We start from the raw sequence: 25904 nt of genomic DNA, 5'->3' as shown, positions 1-25904 counted from the left end.
GAAAGAGGGGGGGGGGGGGGGGGGGGGATTTTAAAATTTGTCGACAGTAAACAAAGTGGAAAAAACAACAAAGGGCATTATATCGAGGTTTTACTGTTTACATATAGACATTCTACAGTGTAGGTAAATTGATTTTTACACTGGTATATGTACAACATACATGTCCCACACCACGAGACTTTATCGGAGGTGAAAATCTGTGAGATTTTGCCTCACGACGTGAGATTTGGCATGTATGGTACAATGTACCTTGATCTTTTAAGAGCCATCTGTCCTTTTCTAATCCTAGTGCTCTATCCTTTCACCATAATTAACTAACTAACCTTTCAAACAATGTCTACTATATTGTTTTGTTTTTTTGATTTGGGAATCGTCTGCATTCATCTTAATTTTCCAAACTGCTAAACACCCAGGACACTTTTATGTTAAGAGCAGCAATTAAGGGCATCATATGTTTACCCCTACTGAGCAATAAAATTTGTCAAAACATGTTTTCTAGTAATGAGTAATAACTATTACACAAACAAACATTGTAATTGCATTTTATCACATAAATTATCACTTTGACACCAGAACAAACTTTTGTCTCAGAACGCAATAAAATTACAATGAAATGTAACCTTCGTTTATTTAGTTCAAGAGTTATTGGGCATTCGTGATTTTGGCAGTACACCTATTGACAACACTGTAAAAGCATAGATTTGAGGAGAAATTTTCCCATTTGACACTTCTCATTGTTCAAGGTTTTCAAAATTTGTAACAGCAATATATGATGATGCGGTTAAATATATTTCATTTTGTGTAAATATGTTTTGCCTGTTCATTTTTGGCGCTGATTTTGTAAATTCAAAATCAACAAATTGTTAATTACAACATCTAAGCCCCCCCCCCCCCCCCCCCCCCNCATATGTATAGTATCTACATTAATAACAAAAACACTTTTTTCTCATTTTTTAACAAAAACAACACATGGATATTTTTACAATGGAATGTAAAAAGCTAACAGTTGGAGTGACCATATATAAAATTTTCAAACAAAGGAATGATTAAAAAGTAATTGTATTTTGTATTAAGAATAATTTGAATGCTAAGAAATGCATATATTGAATATACTAATAATGAACCATGATTTTCTCATAAAACAATACACAAGGTATATATACACATGTACCTTGGTATAAGGAAATGCTGAAGTGTGATACTCAAACTCATTATATAACGATGTTTTCAAGCGGCAAAAAAATTGGCAAGTTGTTTTTCTTCAAAATACAATGGAATGTATTTAAATGCCTCATATATGCTATACTACTTCAATGAAGTTTGGCAACATGTGAAAATAAAATTCAAATAATTTGTCAACTCCTCACAATAATTAATCATTGACGATAATATGTAATGGTTTCCTGTTGAAAATCATTTCTATTGCACAAGTGTGGCATATGATAACTTCTTAATTTTCTATTTTTCTGTGACACTCCTAAAAATATTGAAGTGTTCTGCCATACTTAAGATTCACAATGGTTATTAAGTACAGAACCATTCTGTCAATTATATTTTTACTTCTCTAAATCAATGAAAACAACCCTGTATTGAAAAGTGTGAGGGTTTAGAATGTCAAAATCTCCTTACATTGTTCAGTGGAATATGCCTTTATGACATCAGTGTTCTGATGTACCAACCCAGGACAATTCTGAACACATACTGCAATCTTTCTGATTGGTTAACACATATTCTTCAATCTTTCTGATTGGTTATTATACTCATATTTTTTTCATTCTGTATTTTCACTTATTTAAATCTGTGCTCTTTTCACTAGCGCATATTTTCATTTATGATGATTCTCACTAAAGTGAAAAATAACTCTTTATTTAATGAATGATTCCCAATACTTCACTAAATTAAAACAAATTATTCTTTCCAAAAAAATCAAAACAGTAAATTGATTTTTTATTTTAACTAATTTCTAATAAACCCAAAAAACATGAAACGATGTCATCAAACATTCATTTAATTTATAACTACAGAAGATCAACTTGGTTATAGCTTAATAACAAGGTGAAAATAATTTAAAACATTTCGGGGTAAAAAAAATAAAAAAAAATGAATTTCATTTATATATCAGGTAGACATTTTTACTCTACCCACCCTTCTACATACAAAGTACTACTTAATTGTCAAGAAGTTTTCGCTTAAAAATTTGAAATTATAAATTCAAATGACAATGAATTCTGAAATTTAATATATTCATTAAAAAAATCAGGATAACTAGTTCATCCTGTATGTATGGACGCGACAGGAGAGGCAGTGAAAGTTTTGATGTCGGCACTATGCTATTTACATACTGTAAAAGAGGAAATTTCCGAAATGTGGAAACATACAGTAAAACCTTGACATAATGCCTCTTAGTACATTTACCACCTCCTTTACCGCCAAAACATTTAATGTCCAATTCTCTAATTTTGTTAAGAATTTCTTTTTTCATTTTTCTCAACTTGTTGTGAAACCCCTTTATAATGCCAAAGTTTCTCAAAACAAATGGTGGCAGTTTAACAAGGTTTTACTGTATAGATTTCAGAACCATTGTTCTGAACAGCGACAATTCCGACACCACAATCAGTTCAGTGGTTCATTACACAAACATTTCCACAGGCAAGAATTTCCACCTGTACAGTAACGACTTTTTATCAGTTTTTCTTGTTAAATACTGTATAGTGTGAACACGTTTGTATATTTTCAGGTCAGGTAACCGTGAAATGTGAATATTTATTATGACAATTACAAAGAGAGTCCCATCACTACTCTACTGTAAAGTTACTTTTCTGTTAAATTAGTCATTATTTCTTTTAAACTTTGACAAAATCAGTCATAGGTTGTTGATCTTTTTAGGGAATAGGAATATTTAGATTTTTTTCCAGTAATATTGCTGTCAGGTATTGACAAATACAACAGGATGCTCAGTAGCATATAAACTCCCAGATTTATAATTCTGAGGTCCAGTAAATGAATCATCACAGAAAAATAGGAAATTAAATTCTATTTATTTTAAACAAATCTGAAGTTAGCAAATTGCAGAACAAATTAGAACTGTTCACTGTTGGCAATACAAAACAGTGTACTAGGAGTATCTACCTTACCTTTCTTTGCAAATAACACTAGACTAAATAATTGCAAATTGCAAATAAGATACTGCATGGATTTGTATTTTCTTTACCAATGTAAAAACAACCCCATCATCATGTGAAGTCATAAGTGCATAAATTAAAAAGGATAATCAAGATAAAACAAGGTTATATATAATAACAAAGTACTTCGAATTAAAATTCATAAAACATCCGAACCTTCACCCAACATGTATTACTTATTATACAATGTATTAAAAACAATCTATTCACATTGTATTTTATATATATATATAACAAGAAAATGTATAGAAAATATTAACCTGCATAAATCTTATTTCTAATGTACAACTTACCGACATATAAATGCCTTTATCACCAAGGCACAATTTCTTCAAGCAAGACAGGAATATTACAAGAAGCAAAAGAGAAACCTGTCTTAGCCAGATACCCTAGATAAGAGAGGGTTCAGTTTAGACAGGTGATATGGTATTTATCTAAAAATTAGCTGGATATGTCAAATATCTCTTGTATATATATTGATATGTATAAAACACAAATGACAAGAGTTTCTTGTAGAACCTCCCCAGTGATATGTATATATAAATTATCTTATTCATTAACATCAATACCCAGTTAATCATTAACTGTAGGGTTAATCTCCATCTGATATGTTATTTTGTGATTATTTTGGACAAAATGGACCAATATTTATAACATTTAGTATGAAGTATAACATTCTATTTTTTTAAACACATTAAAATTAAAACAAAGTTTGGCTGTAAAGGGAGATAACCTGACACTATTATAGAAATTTATTTTCACAAACTGTCAACAAAAAAGGCTTAAAGGTGTAAGCTCTTTTAAATAATCAAACAAAATTTACAAAATTGACCAGTTATCTCCCTTTACAGTGAAAAAACTCATTTTTGAGATAGACATACATATATTTTAATTTTCTCTGAATACAAAAACGAGACAAAAAGTTACAATAAGCTACGAAGACTGGTCCATGTAATCAAAATAATTGAAAAAAATCATGATCAGACAGTAATAGATTAAGCATAGTAGTTATATATTAACAACACCGCAATGTGACACACATTCACAACTCTGTATTACAAAACACTGTATCACACACAAACTGTCTAACACACATATGTAACTAGGATAACCAACCCCTGGCACTTTGTTTGTCTTTGGTATTTTACAGATTTGAATTATCTTTTCTCAAAGCAGATCATTCCACAGGCACAGAAATTGTTAAAAAATGAAACCTAATGCATTTTGGAGGTCCTAAATACCAATTTTATGGACAAGGTTTTCATCCGTATCCAGAGGCACGTGATCAGTGTTTACAAAAACACTGGTCTATCACAGTTTATTTTCAGCGGCAAAAGTTGCATTTGTCTATTTTTACACGTACATAGATTAAAGCAATGAAATTAAAATATACTTCTATTAGCTGTTTAGTGTTTATCTCTCCATTATGATTAACTAATTCCTGGTAACAACTTTTTGGACTTCTATTTAATCAGTGTTATTATGACTTGAAGAAATACATATTTTCAAAATAACATAAAACAGCCCATTGTCTAAACACAATTACACTTTCAGTGTAAAAAGTAGGTGAATGGAATACAAAACCATGAAGATTACATATGAAACCATGATTTACAAACCAAACCATGGACATCACATGTCAAACTGTGGAATTTACATATAAAACCATGGACATCACATGTCAAACCGTGGAATTTACATACAAAACCATGGACATCACATGTCAAACCATGGAATTTACATACAAAACCATGGTCATCACATGTCAAACCGGGAATTTACATACAAAACCATTGACTTCACATGTTAAACCATTGACATTACATACAAAACCATGGACATCACATGTCAAACCGTGGAATTTACATACAAAACCATGGACATCACATGTCAAACCATGGAATTTACATACAAAACCATGGTCATCACATGTCAAACCGTGGAATTTACATACAAAACCATTGACTTCACATGTTAAACCATTGACATTACATACAAAACCATGGACATTGCATGCTTAACCATGGACTTAACAAATAAAACCATATACTTTACATGTCAAATCTTAGACATTACATACTAAACCACAGACTTAATTCATACATCATGTAAAATCATGGCCATAACATATTTCTTTAAAATTTAATCCAAACCTACATTAAATGTAAAAATAGCTTTTAAGCTGTAAAAATCTGAAAGATGAACCCAGCTCTTTGTGGCTGATCACAGATTAAGAATTCTGATAAAATTTTAAGGAAAGATAAAAATCTGCTGGCAATGTGTTAATAAAAATTTGGGGGTTTTATACGAAATAAACCATTTGGTACCTAACTAGTGCATAAATCTTCACATAAATATAATTGCATATTTTAGTTTATAAGGACTAGGTTATCACAACGAATACAAAAGTGTTTAAGTGACACCATTATGAAAACATTAGTGATTAGCTCTTTCCTTCCTTGCATCCAAAGTGAAAGACATATGGAGTCGATCCTCAGGCTTAGGCTAGAGTTAACTCCTATACAGGAAGTGAAAGCCTCGATGAGGAATCACTGTCACTGTCTTCTAAACACACATAATCCGATACCCCCCCCCCCCCGTAAATCCATTTAAAAGACTAAGAAAACAATAAACTTGCATTCAATTGGAATGTGACACTGCATATTCAATATTTCTAGTGTACAGATGTATACATAAATACTTTCCATTTTGTAGAATAAACATCTGCAGCTCAAAAATATTTCTCTGTTTGTGTCTTATCTGTTAGGTAAGGCAGCATTTATAAAGATCAACATTACAGATTTACACCTAAAACTGCAAGTATATAATTTGTGACACAGAGGACGGTTCCTGACTTTCTGAAATCCTCTCCCAGGTGTGTTGTATGTGACAGGTACGGACGGTCTTTGGATCAATATTCTGATTTAACACCTGAAAATCCAGGTGTTATTGGACAGGTAAGGCCACCAAGTTAAGGCAAGAAATACTTAGGTGTGTTCATATGGAATCTGTGTCCATCAAAGTAGCCATGACCAGCATGAAAATACCCAAATCTGAAACAGAAATAAAAACAAATTGAGCGAAGGCTCACATGAATATAATCCCCCCTCTCCCCGCCAACTTACTCACTCCCCACCCACCCATATGGAAATAGCTTATAATAAGACATAGTCTTTAGTCTTTAATCAGTTTTAACCTTGACTGATGAACACCAAAATCTAATTAGATGTAGAACTCAATGTTATTGTGTAAATTTGAACTTAAAATGTTCAGGTGTTCATTTCATATATTTTACACCAGCTACACAGACAGACACATGGACAAAGTGATTACTACATACCCATGTGGGAGATTTAAAAACTGTTTTCATTATAAGGTTGGTTTGAAATATTTTAGAAATTGTTGTGAATCAGAATGGCTTTTACTTCCAGTTTTATCCCCTGGTAAAACATGACATGTAAACCGGGCCTCAACTGTCATGATGCCATAATACAACACCTTTTTATCTTTGGTAAATGAATATGTTATCACTTAAGGCTGTAGATACCTGGTGTTGAATTTAAGAATTCCGTCGACTCGACTGGAATCCGTGACCACTCTCGTGTTATCCTTGAAGTCATTTTGATCTTCTGGAATCTGGAATTTTGCCAGTTGAACTTCGGTGTCGCTCAGGCCCCCATGGGTGATCCTAGCATACCCTAGTCTGTAAAAATTCCGAAAGTGGGTATCATCATATTGACATACACACTGTATGAATTAATTAAATTAAAACATTGCTCATTTCAACCAAATTTATTGATAAATCAGATACAACAACTTACAAGGTCTCTATAAATCTAAAGAAATCTGAAGTTGTAAACTGATGTTACAGTTCAAAAGAAGATGGAACTAAAACACTGTTCTACAATGAATTCTACAAAGGGTGTCAAGTACCATCAGGACTGGCACTATCATGAAATATTAATTTTAAGTCATTTTGCACAGGCATATTCCAAATAAAATGTCCTGCAATGCCTCTTATAGAATTGCAGTTTTTTAAAAACAAAATTTGGCTGTAAAGGGAGATAACTTGACGCTATTATAGAAATTTATTTTCACAAACTGTCAACAAAAAAGGCTTTAATAAAGGTGAAAGCTCTCTAAAATAATCAAACAAAATTTACAAAATTGACCAATTATCTCCCTTTACAGTGAAAAAACTCATTTTTGAGAGACATACATGTATTTTGAAAAATAAGAATAGAACAAAAAAACATAACTTTCTTGAGTCAAACTCTGGATCGGCCTACTGGGGATCCTACACTTTAATTTAACGTTGCTAACCAGGAATTTATAATGGTCGGGCAGGTGACCCAATACCTTTTCAGGTGCCATTAGGGAGTTAAACCCCAGCTGTCTTAATGAAAGGCGAGTGCACTATTCTCTGGGCCACTTATTCACATTCAGTATGAATTTGACTGGCCTTGACCTCATATTCTGTACTTACCTTATAAGGTCACGGTACATAATGTACTCACACCACCTGTCCCGGTCAGTCTGGTCAATGTCCTTCACCCGACCTTTCTTCAGCAGCTTTTTGTAGTCTCGACTACCAGGGGCAGATGTCACGTAACCCAGAAATATTACAGGGTTTGGGCTGGGGAAAAATTAATAAAATAAATTGAGCCAGAAAAAGCTTTGATATCAGATGTTGAAATTTTTCAAGTTGGTTATTCCAGGTTAACTGCTATCCATCCCCAGGACTCCCAAATAGGAAAGTTTAGTTCACGGCTAGGTTTCCTGCCGATGTCTTCAAGTGATATCAGGAGACATTTTCTACATCAGCACTCCATGTGGTCATACAATCTAATACAGAAGATTTTTTCCCTATGAACATGTGCCTGTCATTTGACAAATTGACATCTCTATCTGATCTGCAGAGAGGCCAGCAGGCTAAGTGTCGACAGAAAAAATTTGTATGACAATCAATTAGGCTCTCAGTGCACAAATGGAATCAGGGTTACAAACCAAGATAATGTCAAAATTGGTTGTGCAGTGTGAAAATGCATCCAAAGATAATTAGACCATGTTCTGATGTAAAGTTAATTAGACCATGTACTGATGTAAAGTTAATTAGACCACGTACTGATGTAAAGTTAGTTAGACCACGTACTGATGTAAAGTTAGTTAGATCATGTATTGATGTAAAGTTAATTAGACCACGTTCAAATGTAAAGTTAATTAGACCATGTACTGATGTGAAGTTAGTTAGACCACGTACTGATGTAAAGTTAGTTAGACCACGTACTGATGAAAAGTTAGTTAGATCATGTATTGATGTAAAGTTAATTAGACGACGTTCAGATGTAAAGTTAATTAGACCATGTAATGATGTAAAGTTAGTTAGACCACGTACTGATGAAAAGTTAGTTAGATCATGTATTGATGTAAAGTTAATTAGACCACGTTCAGATATAAAGTTAATTAGACCATGTACTGATGTAAAGTTAGTTAGACCATGTACTGATGTAAAGTTAATTAGACCACGTACTGATGTAAAGTTAATTAGACCACGTACTGATGTAAAGTTAATTATACCACGTACTGATGTAAAGTTAGTTAGACCACGTACTGATGTAAAGTTAATTAGACCACGTGCTGATGTAAAGTTAATGAGACCACTTACTGATGTAAAGTTAATTAGACCACGTACTGATGTAAAGTTAATTAGACCACGTTCAGATGTAAAGTTAATTAGACCATGTACTGATGTAAAGTTAGTTAGACCACGTACTGATGTAAAGTTAATTAGACCATGTACTGATGTAAAGTTAGTTAGATCACGTACTGATGTAAAGTTAATTAGACCACGTTCTGATGTAAAGTTAATGAGACCACTTACTGATGTAAAGTTAATTAGACCACGTACTGATGTAAAGTTAGTTAGGCCAAACAAAATTAATTACTTGGTTCTCAGGCCATTTTTTTTCAAAAGAGATGCGGCAGGGAGGTATTTTTTTTTATCATTATACATTGCAAAAATGAGACGAGGGCGTTTTTTTTTATTGTGTAGTTTGTAAACCGTTCATTGTGAGCATTACCTTGTCATTTTATAGTTGTGTAGAGACCCGTCATAGAGCAAGCCTCCGAAAATCCCCCCACGATGTTCCAGACAAGAATCACGAACCCCTCCAGTCCTTATTTGTAACGAAATGAGCGCCATTTGTACACGAGACAAAGTCATAATCGTTTATGCTTGCCTGTATATCAATTTCCTTATCTTTATTCAAAAGTTTTCGGGACTTGGGTGACTAACGAGTAAAAACGACATGTTGACTAATTTTCCGGATTTTTTTAAAGATAGTGGCTGGCGCATTCACGTTTTTTTTTTATTACTTTCACGATAAAATCAGCAATGCAGTGCCCTAATTGAAATGCGCGCAGGCCTGAGAACCAAGTAAATTTGTCCTTACCTGTTGTCCAGTTCTTTGGCCAGGAACTTCGCCTGCAGCTTCCTGTCCAGAATGTCGCGGTCATTGCCCATGTGAGTGACCACAAAGTCGACGGCCTGACCACTTATGTTGACACTCGCGGTCACTGCTGGAGCTAACTCTCCTGTACAGAATATATATATTATTTAACAAGTGAGAGTTGACGATGAAATTTTTGATTTTTCTAACTTTATAATCTTGAATTATACTAGACCAGAAAAGGATACTTTTTCCGAAAAACTTTGTTTGCAGTTTGGAAAGGGATTTTTAAGAAGACAAAAAGTATTTTTGATAATTTACAGAAAATGTATCTCTTACAGGTCAGGTGCCCAAGAGAGCAATCAATTTTCAAATCATTCTTTATCTTTGCTATTTTTTTATCCTTGTTTTGGCACACAGCAGTCATTTTAATACAGGTTTTCTCCTTTAAGTGTTTGGTCCTGCAGGAGCTTACTGTGTTATAAAGGGCTGTTTAGAATGTACCAACTAAAATCAAACACTAATTACCGTGCGGGGAAGGCAGAAGGTGGTGTGTAGACTTGATGATTGGATACTTGGACAAAATCAAATTCCTGAAATCAAACAAAAAATTTGTAATTATTACCACAAGATGATTAGGATTAGTTGCTGGAATATTCTCTGACCATCTATGACAGGTAAATGTTTGCCATTCCTGATAAAGACTATTCTCTGACCATCTATGACAGGTAAATGTTTGCCATTCCTGATAAAGACTATTCTCTGACCATCTATGACAGGTAAATGTTTGCCATTCCTGATAAAGACTATTCTCTGACCATCTATGACAGGTAAATGTTTGCCATTCCTGATAAAGACTATTCTCTGACCATCTATGACAGGTAAATGTTTGCCATTCCTGATAAAGACTATTCTCTGACCATCTATGACAGGTAAATGTTTGCCATTCCTGATAAAGACTATTCTCTGACCATCTATGACAGGTAAATGTTTGCCATTCCTGATAAAGACTATTCTCTGACCATCTATGACAGGTAAATGTTTGCCATTCCTGATAAAGACTATTCTCTGACCATCTATGACAGGTAAATGTTTGCCATTCCTGATAAAGACTATTCTCTGACCATCTATGACAGGTAAATGTTTGCCATTCCTGATAAAGACTATTCTCTGACCATCTATGACAGGTAAATGTTTGCCATTCCTGATAAAGACTATTCTCTGACCATCTATGACAGGTAAATGTTTGCCATTCCTGATAAAGACTATTCTCTGACCATCTATGACAGGTAAATGTTTGCCATTCCTGATAAAGACTATTCTCTGACCATCTATGACAGGTAAATGTTTGCCATTCCTGATAAAGACTATTCTCTGACCATCTATGACAGGTAAATGTTTGCCATTCCTGATAAAGACTATTCTCTGACCATCTATGACAGGTAAATGTTTGCCATTCCTGATAAAGACTATTCTCTGACCATCTATGACAGGTAAATGTTTGCCATTCCTGATAAAGACTATTCTCTGACCATCTATGACAGGTAAATGTTTGCCATTCCTGATAAAGACTATTCTCTGACCATCTATGACAGGTAAATGTTTGCCATTCCTGATAAAGTCTATTCTCTGACCATCTATGACAGGTAAATGTTTGCCATTCCTGATAAAGTCTATTCTCTGACCATCTATGACAGGTAAATGTTTGCCATTCCTGATAAAGTCTATTCTCTGACCATCTATGACAGGTAAATGTTGGCCATTCCTGATAAAGACTAGAGTTTCAAGCCCATCCTAAAGCAAATGTTTCCTGACATAGCTCCATTATTTTACTGGTCCTTTTCGATAATTAGATGTGTGGTGTTGCCAGCTGGTGGAAGGCAAGAATTTCTGTCACCTTGATGTGTATTTAGCCGGGTAGTCCTATGTCTGAAGTAGCTAAAATACCCTCTGGGCTTATCGGGTAATCCTATGTCTGAGGTAGCTAAAATACCCTCTGGGCTTATCGGGTAATCCTATGTCTGAGGTAGCTTAAGTACCCCCTGGGAATATCTGAGAATTAGATGGTGTCCAATGGATGGTCAGCTCTTCTTGTTCACTCCAAATGTGGACTTACCCCCATGTGTGATCTTTGGTGGCAGGTCCAAAGTCCACGTGCATGTCCAGTCTCTCCCCCAGCCAGAGACCAAGGTCATTGTTACCAAGGAAAGGTTTGGAGGCATCACTCTCCAGTAGGGTCACTACATCAGCACCTACAGCACAGGGTCAAGGCCACAGAACTTAAACTATATTTAACAAGGACAAGTTCGTTTAACATAAAACCAAAGTTCAAGGTTATCAAAGAACAGCAAATAATAATGATTAAACTATAGTAGCAGTTCACAATTCAATACAGTATTTTGAAGATTTTTTTTACATTTTTTTTGCAATACTTTTTTTGGAAAAAAAGAGGCAGGAATTATATTATACAAATATGACAGGGAAATGTAAAAATACAAGGGCCTGATAACAAATCTTAACAGTAAAAACATGCAGTACTCAGTGTTCTCCCCAGGCTGTTTTTGCAGCATAGCACCATGCTCCTATAATTTCTTGCCATGCTGCTATCATAGATCTTCTCTGCCATATATATATTCATAGTAAATCTCAAGTTACCATGCTGCTTTGATTTTACATAGAGTGCTGCTTTAACAGAAATATTGAAATACCATGCTTCTTTCAAAACATTCTGGGGAGAACACTGGTACTAATCTCCATTACAACACATGAACAATTCTGAAAGTAAAGATGGGACAAACCGAAATAATTCTATAAAATAAAACGATTTGTTTTCTACCTACAGGTTTTCCTAGAAAATATATTAACCAGGATTCAAGCCTCTGACAAATTGTTTTCTTGATTGTCTACAGATATCTGCCCACACACCTACTTCCTCGATATCCAGGGTCTACGCTCACCTACGTCCTCGATATCCAGGGTCTACACACACCTACGTCCTCGATATCCAGGGTCTACGCTCACCTACATCCTCGATATCCAGGGTCTACGCTCACCTACGTCCTTGACATCCAGGGTCTACGCTCACCTACGTCCTCGATATCCAGGGTCTACACACACCTACGTCCTCGATATCCAGGGTCTACGCTCACCTACGTCCTCGATATCCAGGGTCTACGCTCACCTACCTAGAGAGGGTAGGTGGGCGTAACCCCTGGATATTGAGGATGACACACCTATTGCTCGTTAATATTCTCACCTGTGTCTTTGATCAGTTGTGCTGACCTCTCTAGACTCGGCCAGCCTTTATTATCGTAACCAAAGTGGTAGGTCCATATCATGGCGGAAAATACTTTTGGCTGTTGTGAAAGAAACCATATACATTGACACAAAATATTATATATGGTCCATATTTTAACTCCCACATTTCAATCTCTGAAAAAGCTTTGTAACCTCATACTTAAAATTTTGAACTGAACAAAAATGGAAACTTTTCTTTTATAGATGTGGAAAGATTATTAATCTTTAAACTGACCACTCTGATAAGGCAGCTAATGCTATATTGATTCAAACATGTCATTCTGATTGATAAGTCTCCCGTGTGTCCTGCTTTGACCATCTATGCACATATCAGAGTAACTAACTTAAACGCAAAAACTTAATGTTGATGGAGATGCTTACAAAGTCAATGGACCATGAAAGGGAGATTCCTGAGTTTGGCCCTAAAATTGAGTATTTTCAACCAAAGAATTTGCTAAACTCTCATATTTCTAGAATCTGATTATTTCATCTGAAAGAAGAGAATAGACATTGACATTTGTTTTCTCAGTTTTACAGCCGAATACAGTCTGTTTCCCCTAGCTAACAAGAGAACCGAGGGGCGGAACAATATACGCCCGTCGAATGCCATATAGCGTTATATATTTTCTTACATTGAAATAAGATCTGCATCATTCAAAGAGCGGTTAGCTGACATGCTATAAAAATGTAGGAGATAATCTCCAGATTAAAACATCAAATACCAAAATGAACAAAGGGCAATAACCTTTGCAAAAATCGTCGAATCAAAATTCTTTTCAGGGAAACACAACAACATATCATAATTATTTAGCCTACTAAGTTTTAAATAAATCTGTCAAAAAATGTAGGAGAAGATCTCCGGACAAAAAATCAAATACTGAAATAAACAAAGGGCAATAAGGTTAGGAAAAATTGTCGAATCAAAATTCTTTTAAGGGAGACACAACTTCATATCATGATTATAATATATACTAAGTTTCAAAGAGATCTGTTGAAAAATGTAGGAGGAGATTTCTGACAAAAATCAAATACTGAAATGAACAAAGGGCAATAACCTTTGGAAAAATTGTTGAATCAAAATTCTTTTATGGGAGACACAACTTCACATCATGATTATAATGTATACTAAGTTTCAAAGAGATCCATTGAAAAATGTAGGAGGAGATTGCCGGACAAAAATCAAATACTGAAATGAACAAAAGGCAATAACTTTTGGAAGGATTGTCGAATCAAAATTCTTTTACAGGAGACACAACTTCATATCATGATTATGATGTATACCAAGTTTCAAAGAGATCGGTCAAAAAATGTAGGAGGAGATTGCTGGACAATCAAAAGTTTACGCTGGGCAGACGGACGGACAATGCCATACCATAATCCTCTCGTCAAATTTGACAGTCGTATAAAAAGTGCCTTATTTTCCCAAAACGACCAAAAATGAGGAATATGTTCCCAATTTCAGTATAAATAATGCTACATTTTTTCAATTCATAAAGGTACAGGCTGTTGTAAAATTAAGTTAAAAGTTACTTAGCCCTTCAGGCCATGAGGTAAGCTTAAAGTTAATCATAACGTTTCATATTGATCTGCTTACCTTATCAGGGTCTGTTGGATTCTGTTTTATATTGGACGGCATGGAAGGAATTCTTGCGACAAATCCTAACAAACCGGCACATGTTACCATAATTAACACTGGAATAGACAAACAAAGATATTAAATAAATTGACTTCCGTCACTCACTGTTTCATCATCACCGGCTCATTATATGTGCAATAAAATTGATGATGCCTATTTGGTTACACTACATTGATAGATGATGCAACGGTGATGATGTTTTCAGGATAATAATGCATGTGAGTAGGTAAAGACTAATAGACTACCTTAGGGGTAAAACAGAAAACTCTCAACATAAGGGATAACATCTTAAATGTCTAGCCAGAGGCTTTGTTGAGGGCAAGACATTAAAGATTATTACCCAGAGGATTGATTTTTTTTGTCTTACTTCTATGTTGGGGAATAATTATTTTGCCTCAAATACAAGTGGTAATTTCATGAAATGCAAATGTTGATTGCATAATTTTCAGGAAATCAGAGCTATTGTTGATGTGACTTAAATAATTGTTCTGACAGGGGTATTCCCCTGTCTTTACCCTATAAGTAAGACAGAAATATTTCCCCCTGACCAAAACTGTGGGTATCTCAGTCAACTGGAAGAGAAAAGTGGATGTTTTCCCTAGCAAAAACAGAACAGTACCTGTGAAATGTAAGAGAAATAATTTTCAGTACCCCGACAAAAGCTATTTTTGTCCAGTGCCAGTTCTTACCTAACAGTACTTTTCTGGACGGCGTTCTGTTGTTGTTGATATCAGCGTTTGTTGTTCGACTTGCCATGTTGCTGTTGTTGTTGATTTCAACATGTGCAGTGTGACTCGGAACATTCTTCTGTCCACCTATGTAACAAGTTATGCCCATGATGATCGTGTATCTTAACATAAATTATAACACAAAAAATAAGTTTTTTAACTCGCAATAACCACTCTTGTTGGCCCAGATGAAGCGTGCAAGAGGAAGCCATATTTTATGGAGAATACCCATAAGAACACCAAAGGGAAATTTAGTTTACCATTTTGTAAAGTTGTCTCCCCTTCAAAAATTTGGCTACTTAGGTTAATGTCCTTTTAAAACGTGATTGACGGCAGATAGCTTGATGAATGGACACATAAATGAAAGCACAGAGGAACTTTTTTTTAAAATTTTATAGGCAAAAAAACAGGGATTATGAAATGCTTCTTAGAAAGCCCTACTAAATGCGTCTTCTTCTGAAAGATAAACCCTGACCTGCAAACAGCCCGAGGAAGATGCCTGCCATCACAGCCAGAATGAGGTAGTCAGTGTGTTCTCGTGTGTAAACTCCGCCCGGGACAAAGTTGTAGGCCACTGTCCACACGAAGAAAAATATCTCAACCAGATACACCACCATTACCACGAACAGAGTTCTAGCAGGAGGGCATAAGGTCAATCGGTCAGTCATTTCAGGCCAGATGGACATTGTGTAGACAGCCAGCACTAGACCACCTGTATAACAGTTGCCACACAATTGGATTGAAATAAAAATTGAAAATCCATGTTAAGTTACTCCCATTTATAAACTTGGTCTAGTTACAACTGTTGCCTTTTTTTAAATGCATTTTTTGTAGAAACAGGTTTTTTGTGAATAAAGATTTTTGTGAAAACATTATTTTTATTAAAACATTATTTTTATTAAGACAGTTTTTCTAAGTGAAACAGTATTTTAGTAATTAGGTCACTGACCTATTAATATTGCTATATCCGTCTTCGTCCGTCGTGCGTCGTCCGTTAACATTTTACATTTTCAACTTAGCTGAAATACTGGCAAAGGTATTTCATTGATACTTCATGGGAATGTTACTGACAACTCTCTGACAAGGTGTTGTTATTTTTTGTGTCGATCAGAAATCCAATATGGCCACCATGGCCACCATTTTGAAAAACTATTTCAAACTTTAAGTCCAGTTCTACTGGGCTGATTTAACTGAAACTTGGTAGGAATGATTGACTCGTGGTTCTGCCAAAGTGTTGTTATTTTTCGGGTCGATCAGAAATCAAATATGGCCGCCACAGTAGCCATTTTGAAAAACCATTACAAACTTAGTCAATTCAACTGGGCATATTTAATTGAAACTTGGTAAGAATGATCAACTCATGGTCCTGACAAAGTGTTATTTTTCGGGGTTGATTAGAAATCCAATATGGCCACCAGGGCCGGCCATTTTGAAAAACTATTTCAAACTTTAATTTGAGTTCTACTGGGCCGATTTAACTGAAACTTGGTAGGAAAAATCAAATCATGGTCCTGACAAAGTGTTGTTATTTTTCAGGTTGATCAAACATCCAATATGGCCGCCACGGCCACCATTTTGAAAAACATATTTCAAACTCAAAGTCGAGTTCAACTTGGCCGATTAACGGAAACTTGGTAGGAATGATCAACTTATGTTCTTGACAAAGTGTTGATATTTTTTGGGTCAATCAGAAATTCAATATGGCTGTCACAGCCGCCATTTAAAAAAACTATTTCTAACTTAAAGTCAAGTTCTACTTGGCCAATTTCACTGAAACTTGGTAGGAATGATCAACTCATGGTCCTGGCAAACTTAACTTAAAGTTATACTTAACTTTTATTTACTCAAATTTTGGTAGGGAGGATTGACATCATTATCTCCACTTCGTATTTCAACAACAAAAATTAATACTGTAGGACTCAGGTGACTGTTAAGGCCCATGAGCCTCTAGTTTTTTTTTAATACAGCGTTTCTGTAGATAGATTAGTTTATAAATACAATGTTTTGTCAATACAGTTTTTTTTGTTAACACATCTTTTATGTTAAAATAAAAAAAAATTGCCAACACAGCAATTTTGTGATACATATGCTATAAGGCATGAAGAACAGTATTCTCTGTCGGTCACTAAACACTGAAAATTCAAGATATTCAGAGTGTAGTTAAAAGGATGATACCATTACTTACCAATATATCCCTGCCAAGTCGGGAGATAGTAGAGTGCAGCAAAACTGGCGAGTGCCACCAGCCACCAGACTTTACTCTGGGCCAGTTGTCGTCGTGGCGATAGGTACACACCCACGGCAAGACAAAGTAGGACCAGTGCTCTACAACATCACACAGTGGGGGGACAATGTCATACAGTGTACACCACCATATTAATCATACGGAGTCCTTAGGAACCGAAATATTTCAGCACTATGCACAAATATTTTTAAAAACTGAAATATCTGGACACTGCAAAATATTTAATTTTTTGCTTAATCATATGTTCATGATTGTTCTAAAATTAACAAATTTCCAATAATTTAAATTCATGAAATCAAAAACGCTAAATGTATAAACTTCTTTTAATGTGTTTGGGAAAAATTGGTCATATTCATATAAACATGTTTTTGAATTAGAAGACCTTACCCCCAGGGGTTGGGGAGGGGTCCGTGTGAAGGGTAGCCATGGACGGTCCAACGTATGATTAAGGACACTTCCCCGAAACACCAGTGAGTGAGGTACAGCAGGCTGCCGAATCCCAAGGCTGTGGTCAGCCAGCGTGGACGGTCAACATAGGTCTGCTGACCCACCTTGTGGTCAACAATGTCAGCACCTGTTGATAGCGAAACAGATTCTACGGGTGAAATAACTAGTACTGCTAAACTTAAATTCATTGTTATATTAATTATGTTAACCATATAAGGTGAATTTTTTACTGACATTCCTATCGTTTTGATCCCACAACTAAAATGAAAGGGACATAACTCCTTTTAAAAGGGTTAGAATGAATAAGCTGTAAGGACTGTTATCAGCAATTTTCATTAAGATCTATCCGGTAGTTTAGGAGGAGTATCTGGTACTATATTGGTAAAAGTTCAAAACACAGAAAGTTGAAACCTGGCAAAAAACTGTTATATATGTTTAACATTATTGCTTCTTGTATTACCATACCAAATTTGGAAGGAATTGAATAAAATATAAAAAAAAAGTTCTTGCGTTTTCTATCCAATGTCATGGTCTAGAGAAGGTTTATGAACCAAGGGACATAACTTTATAAAAAAGGGAGATAATCTAATGAAAGTACTTTCGCATATCTCCAAGCTGCAATGATTTTTATCAGCAAATTATTTTGAAATCCATCCAGTAGTTTAGGAGGAGTACACAGTACTATATTGAGTCCACAGACGGACAACCTGATTCCAGTATACCCCCGCAATGAAGTTGGTGGGGTATACTGGAATCAGGTATAACAAGAGGCCCAATGGGCCTGCATCGCTCACCTGGTATAAATCTCACACTTGTAACCTTAAAATTGATCTAAAATAAAGCTACAGGCAAAATATCAGTACTTATGATTAAAATTCATTCAAAAGACCCTGTTATTTTTTTTTAAAACATTTCACCCCTGTGATTGAAAGTCGAACAAAGTCATTATGTTGAACAAATTTTATAGCCTCTCATCTCAGGATGCAACTTGCAAAGTATCAACATCCTGGGACCCATGGTTATTCAGAAGAGGTCGTTTAAAGATTTTAAACAAATTTGACCCATGTGACCTTGAATACAAGTCAAAGTCATTCACTTTGACAAACATAGTAGTCCTTGATCCCAGCATGCTACTGACTAAATATCAACATCCTGAGCCTTTTGGTCATTCAGAACAAGTTGTTTAAATATTTTGAACATATTTGCTCCTTGTGACCTTGAATTTGATTCAAGGTCATACATTTAAACAAACTTGATAGCCCTTTACCCCAGCATGCTGCTGGCCAAATATCATCACCCTGGGCATTTTGGTTATTCAGAAGAAGTTGTTTAAAGTTTTTAACATATTTGACCACTGTGACTTTCGTGCCAGGTGAGCTAAAAATCAATATGGCACTATATAATGTTCTATTTATAAAGATTTTATTATTGAAATCTTTTTACCAGACAAAATGCCTACACACCTGATAAAAACTGTACATACCTGAAATAATTTGATCTATAACAGCAACTGTTGCTATAGCAATGATTATGGAGTTTGATGTATCATTCCACCATGTAGGAATGAAAGACACAAACCAGATACGAGACATCACAAACAACATAAGGCCAAGTATTAGACCCCAGAATGTGTTGGTTCTGGAAAATAAATTTATGCCAAGTTTTTAGCTTATTGCGTGAAGTCATATTATAAACATTTGATGTTTTGTTTCTTAGTAATTTTTCCAATATGAATCTTTAAAACGCAATTTCACTTCTGAAATACTTTTTAAAATATCCTTAATTTTTTAGTTGAAATTGTTATTAAGCTGAAGACACAAAGGCAAAGTCAGCTTCAATTATACGCTTAATACATTCCTTAAAATATTTCTACCTCTTGAGAGGTCAAATCAGTGTACTTGAGTTAAGAATTGACAATTACTGTAGCAAAAAATGTGAACTATTAATGTCAAAAGTAGGTCAAAGAGAGATCAAAGTCACCTTCAAGATCATCATAATGTCTAAGGTCAAGTTCATAACAACCAAAACAACATACAAAAGAAAGCCATTCCTATATTTCAATTTGAAAAAAAAGGTCAGGGGTAGATAATTCAAAACGTCTCTGAATGTCCAATGTGTAAAACTATGATAAACGTCAAATATCATATATATGTTTTTGATTCCATGTTGATTTAGCTGTGGTTTCCAAAGTAATTTTGTTTTGTGTGCAGTGAGAAGAATAAAAAAAAAAAATACTGTTTGTTTAAAAATAAAACTTTAGTTATGTAACCACATGATTAACACATTAAAACACCTATCTGATTGTCATTGAATGCAGACATATACCTATACTTTCCATTGTTTGTATGCAAATCATTCCTATTCACAGAATGAATTACAACCAACTTTAAAACTTTATAGTGATAACATATATAATGAATGTTTGTAGAAACATGTACCTTTTTTCAGGGCTTATCAAAATGTCCTGTCAACGTCAGTGCTCAATTAATTCCTCTGGAAATTTAAAGTCAGCATTCAGAGGTAAAATATCTAGAATACTTTCAGTAACTGTAAACACTCATGGCCTTCTTTTGTACAAGTATGAGAAATAAAATGGTGTGTGACAATGTTCCCCAGAAACCCCCAATGAGGGTTATTTACCCCCAAAACGTAAACAGCTGGTTGTTACCCAGGATTTCATAGGTTTCTCTATGTAACTAAGGACCTAGAAAATCAGAACATTGAAAAAGTATCAAATTTACCACCAAATTCATTGGGAACACATAGACTAGTCATAAGGTCAAGTTTCTTACCTTATCTTGGGATTTGGATTCCATAGGGTGGCAGTAAATACCCACATGGAGACTCCTACTCCTAAGGCAAGTATAGCAAGTCTGCTCAGGGTGGTACCGGCCTGGAACGAGCTGAGGCTAGCCACCACCAGAAGTCGCAGGAAACCAAGGACCCATCGATTCTGTACCAGGCGTAGGATGGAAGGATGACCGAGTACAATGGGAAAGAACCATGTGGCAGCAAAGGTTTCATATCCAGATATGTCTAGTTCATTGAGTGGATAGAACCATATCATAGGTCCAAGACCTTGGAACAAGGACCAAAATACATAACCTGAAACAAAACAGGAACAGATCAACCTTGATATTATCAGAAGTCAAAAAATAAACCTGAAGACCATGGGGAAGATAGATTTTTAGAGACAATTAATTTGAAGAAAGGATTTTTAAATAATCTTTGGGACTAGATGCATCACAGTATATTTGTTTCTGTGGTAATACCAAAAGAAACCTGTTGAATGTATGAATAACTGATTGCTGTGTTGGTGTGTTTATCCTGTCATTTCTTTATGCTCCTGGGTTTTTATCCAAAGTATATTTACATAATACAATGACATTTAAAATGTTAATATACAATGTATAATATGACTGACACAAATTTGGACTCTGTGTAATCCTGCCAAATATTTTAGTTCCAAAATCATATTTGATTTACACATAATATATACCCAGTATACAGTACAACAGGCGAAGACTCAAGGTGATGTCACTCTGTCAGGAGCATGCATGGTCCCTAATACTATCAGCTACATTTAATATAATAAGTCAATATTTCCGATCTACATGCACACAGAGTTTGTTACAAAAGTCTGAAATACACATATGTTATTCTGATATGGGTCACAGCACAGCAGATGTGTATTGTAGACATTTGTAACAAACCCCTGTGATCTTCATTCAGTACTGCAGTAGTATATACAGAATATCTATGTCCATTTGTTTGTAGTGTAAGAGCCACATCACAACTATTAGAGACTGACGTAAGCTTGTATTGTCATACCAAATGATATGGCCATGTATATGAAAGTATAACAGAAGAGGGAAAATGCACGTCCAGACCGGGGTTCAAATTTGGGAGTCCCCCGACCCTCCGAACTCTAGATGGATGCTCTACCAATTGAGCGACCTGGTCATTGACCCGGTCTAGTTCCGCTACATTCCGCCCTCCTTTTTCTAAGTCTTCACCCTCAAAGACACAACTACTTACAACCAAGGTTAGGGTATCCCTTTGCCAAGCATTATACCAAGTGGTTGAAACAATTGTTGGTCACAGGCACCACTTTAACAGGAGAGGAAAAATGCACCACAGCGCCGGGGTTCGAACCCGGGACCCTCCGAACTCTAGACAGACGTTCTTCCCCAAATAAGCTATCTGGTCGCCGACGATCGACCCAATCCAGTTCCGCTATAAAAGTAATACTGATCAAATCACACCTCTCACGAAATATGAGCTATCGTATGGACTATGGCATGCATCCCAAATTTTGTGTGTATTTCGACCAATTAATGTTAGGCTGGGCGGTCAGGAGAGATGCTGGTATCGTTGTAGCCCGCGTTTCCTCTAGCCCTTACACCAGACCTATTTATCAAAATGTCAAGTCTGGTGTCGGGGCAAGAGGAGACGCGGGTCGTTGGTACGTGTACATGACAACTAAATGGTGAACATATCGACCTTCTTCAATTACCATGTATGGTTTCCCGGCAAATTGCACGAAGTGAATCGTGCTCGATGGTTTTCGGTTTATGAGTGGATGTCATAGTCCTTGGTGAAAGTCATCTAGGATAGCCTGCTGTAACGAAAATTGTTCGAAAAAGTATTTCCTTCCGCGTCTTAGTATCTTCAAGACGCTTTAAGTTTATTTTTGTTTTTGATTAAAGCGTTTGATCGACTCCGATAAAGACTGTACTGAAACAAAATAAAAACAAAACACTGGACAGATAATCCGGAATTCGGAAAAAAACAGGCGCCCTTGGATAGGCATTTCCTGTGGTATTACAAAACAAAATATCACGATGACTTTTAATTACGATTGACATTAGATATACTAGTAAAGCTCATAAAATTATTAGATTCTTTGTAAGAATAAGAAATAATATGGTGTGCCTTATGCGCTCGCTTTCATAATTTGACAACATCGACAATTTTGATATAACTTCTATGGTTACCATAGTGAATATAATCTACAATAAAACTTCGATAGACATTATTCATGTTGACCTTATTTAATTTGCCAAATGGATCGCTTCCTACCAAAACATTTAAAAGTGTTCCATTTTGACATACGAAATTTCTATATAATAACGTTCGTTCATAATTCGCCAAGACGTTTTACGCCATTTGTTGGACAAATGATAGCAATACATTCGGGAAGTAGAATGGACGTTATTTTACACTTCGATGCGCCATATATAGTCTAGTGGGTACACTTAACGTAAAACACAATGCTGATGACCGCCGATACATATGTCACCATAGTTACCAAACATGAGATACATGTAGAATTACTTTATATGACCGTATTATAATTCACGAAAGCATTATCTTCCCGAAGTCTGCTCATACCGACTGCCTTAAGTTTGTTACTCATGCAACACAGTCAAACTACTGGGTTTAAAGTCTCTCCACGATTCCTCCCAAATTATTGCAATTAATTGATTTTGAGCACACTATCGGAGTTTGAGCATGATATTGTTTTCACGAATATGGATTAAGGAATGGTCAAACGTGTTCATCGATATTTGCCGTATTAACACATGTATATTTAAACATAAACTAAAGCAAACGTTAATGCTGATGCAGTTATTTTAATTTTTCATTAGTCGCCAAAAGGGTTAGTTCGTGCTTTATTTTTTTGTCGCAGTACAGTTCTAGCATATTCTATGAGTTCTGTAACATAACATTTCAGTAATATAGTTTACTAGTATAGTTTACTAGTATAGCTTACTATATATATAGCTTACTTACTCTTCACGTCATATTCCATATCATATATTCCATTACTAAAATGATATTGCCGATCAAAGTAATGGAGTTATTGACGACTGTCTTTCGCAGTAGGAGTACTAGACAGTGACTTAAAACTTGTATACACAAAAATAACACACCATTAACTTTTAATATTCTATCCTATACATTCGGTAGCTTACAAGTTATAACATGACCTTTATTTCAAGCTAATCTTGCAATCAAAATACTTAAACACTACTTTGTTCATGACTCAAATGAAAAGATATTAAACATATGTTAATCGATTTATTCAAAATCGTGTAGGTTATCAAATAAAGAATTAACTACAGGTCTGTTGGAGGAATCATGTTAAACAGTTTTATGCACTGAAATAGTTTACATTTATTTAAAAGCATAGATTTCAACTGTTAAATTTTCGGTTCTACCTGGTTTCGAAAGGATAAAAAGTAGCAACCGTTGTTATATTTATAAGATAAAAATCTCGAAAAGCTGAAGGGGTGAACACGAGAATGAATGTTGGCTAAAAGTACTTGCAAAATATGAAGTAATATATGAAAACTTTAAGGTTATCTCCGATTTAAATTAAGAATTGAGCGTGATTATAGACCATGATAACTGGGTGTCAATACCTACCGGCACAAACATGATCCCAATATAGAGGCGAAGAGACGCTCCAGAGAGCCTTGGGAAATTGATTTTATAATTATGAATTCGTAATGGGTTTTTAAATATTTTAAAATTAAAAAAAATATCTATTTTAAAGTGCATGCCTTTATTATTTGAACGATTTGCCATGCTTCACACATTTGTTCTCCATCCTTCCATTGCAATGCACTGAAAAGGCAAATGTTGTTGTAGGACTATAACACCATTTGCTATGGTAACGTTATCAATTATCTCTTTTGTGACGTCATCGATTTCATTTTTGTCAACACTTTTATTTGCTGTTCAAAAACTACACGAAATAACTAAATAAAGCATTACTACTCTATCAAAATGTGAATATAAATAATGAATATTTTAGCAAATATTGTTTTGGTACTGTAAAACACTTCTATAGCTACCAGGCCTTATTAAATTTGTCATCAATCAATAACAATGTGTGTTATAGGACCATAACAACATTTGCTATAACAATTATTGCTTAAATGATGACGGCACAGATTGTTGACTTTGGTAATATACATGTTTATAATTACTCTCGAGTTGGCGTATGAGGAAAAATATAAATAACAAAATACTGGCCAAGTCCCACAACCCAAAAGTGTGTACACATTATGTATTTATACGCCTGGTTGAACATATACTCAATAACATATCATGGATACTATACAATGTCATGTATATGACTTCAGATGTGATAAAAAGCTAGAGTATAGTGCAATTATAAAGTATTGAATATTTCTTACTAGACCTTCATTGGAGAAACTTATATTGATCTGTTGCCGCGCGCTATCCCTCCAATTATTAAAACAATCTAGAAAAGCATGTATTGATACACATACGAAACTGTCTATCTAAACACAAGTTGATATTTGATTTTCAAACTGGATTTAAACAAAAACATTCTTGTAAGATAGCGCAAACAGCGTTGATAGATGACTAGATTTCTGCTATTGACTCAGGAAATTTCATAGGAGTTCTTTTTTATTGATTTTCGGAAAGATTTTGATATGATACATTTTAACATCCTATTACAGAAATAAATTCCTCGTTTCAGCCTATGTCATATGAAGACGGGTGCGCACGGTGATACTGTTAGAAGAGTAAGTAAGGTAGGAAGAAAAAATGGGGTCGCAAGAGGCGCGATGATAGCAGCAGATAAGTTTTGGTTTATCCAATGTCTCATAAGAAGAAGACACTAAAGAAATTCGCAAGATTTGAATTGACTTCACATTAGTCGATTAATGCTATAACATGCAGTGGCACTTAGTAGTTCGGTCTGTTCTTTTCCAAAACTCGCAGAAATAGAGGTTTTAAATGTATCAATCTCTATACGATATCCAAAAAATATATCAATCTCTATACGATATCCAAAGAATATATCAATCTCTATACGATATCCAAAAAATATATCAATCTCTATACGATATCCAAAAAATATATCAATCTCTATACGAT

General features: G+C 34.9%; 1 protein-coding gene across 1 annotated transcript; it reads right to left on the bottom strand.

Moving 5' to 3' along the window:
• Positions 1–5007: 5007 nt before the first annotated feature.
• On the bottom strand, positions 5008–22674 carry LOC110447167 (PGAP2-interacting protein-like). The gene is made up of 15 exons (XM_021492680.1): positions 22501–22674; positions 20777–21089; positions 19468–19622; positions 17925–18111; positions 17478–17617; positions 15768–16004; positions 15254–15379; positions 14523–14620; positions 12888–12987; positions 11748–11883; positions 10160–10224; positions 9635–9776; positions 7669–7818; positions 6730–6885; positions 5008–6235 (listed from the first exon to the last, which is right to left on the bottom strand). Exons 1-15 carry the CDS (start codon positions 22571–22573, stop codon positions 6154–6156), a joined length of 2160 nt encoding a protein of 719 aa, XP_021348355.1. The 5' UTR covers positions 22574–22674; the 3' UTR covers positions 5008–6153.
• Positions 22675–25904: the final 3230 nt, after the last annotated feature.

This window comes from Mizuhopecten yessoensis, unplaced genomic scaffold (assembly GCF_002113885.1).
Source record: "Mizuhopecten yessoensis strain PY_sf001 unplaced genomic scaffold, ASM211388v2 scaffold3229, whole genome shotgun sequence".
Classification (NCBI taxonomy): Eukaryota; Metazoa; Mollusca; class Bivalvia; order Pectinida; family Pectinidae; genus Mizuhopecten; species Mizuhopecten yessoensis.
This window is presented reverse-complemented; position numbering and strand designations above follow the sequence as displayed.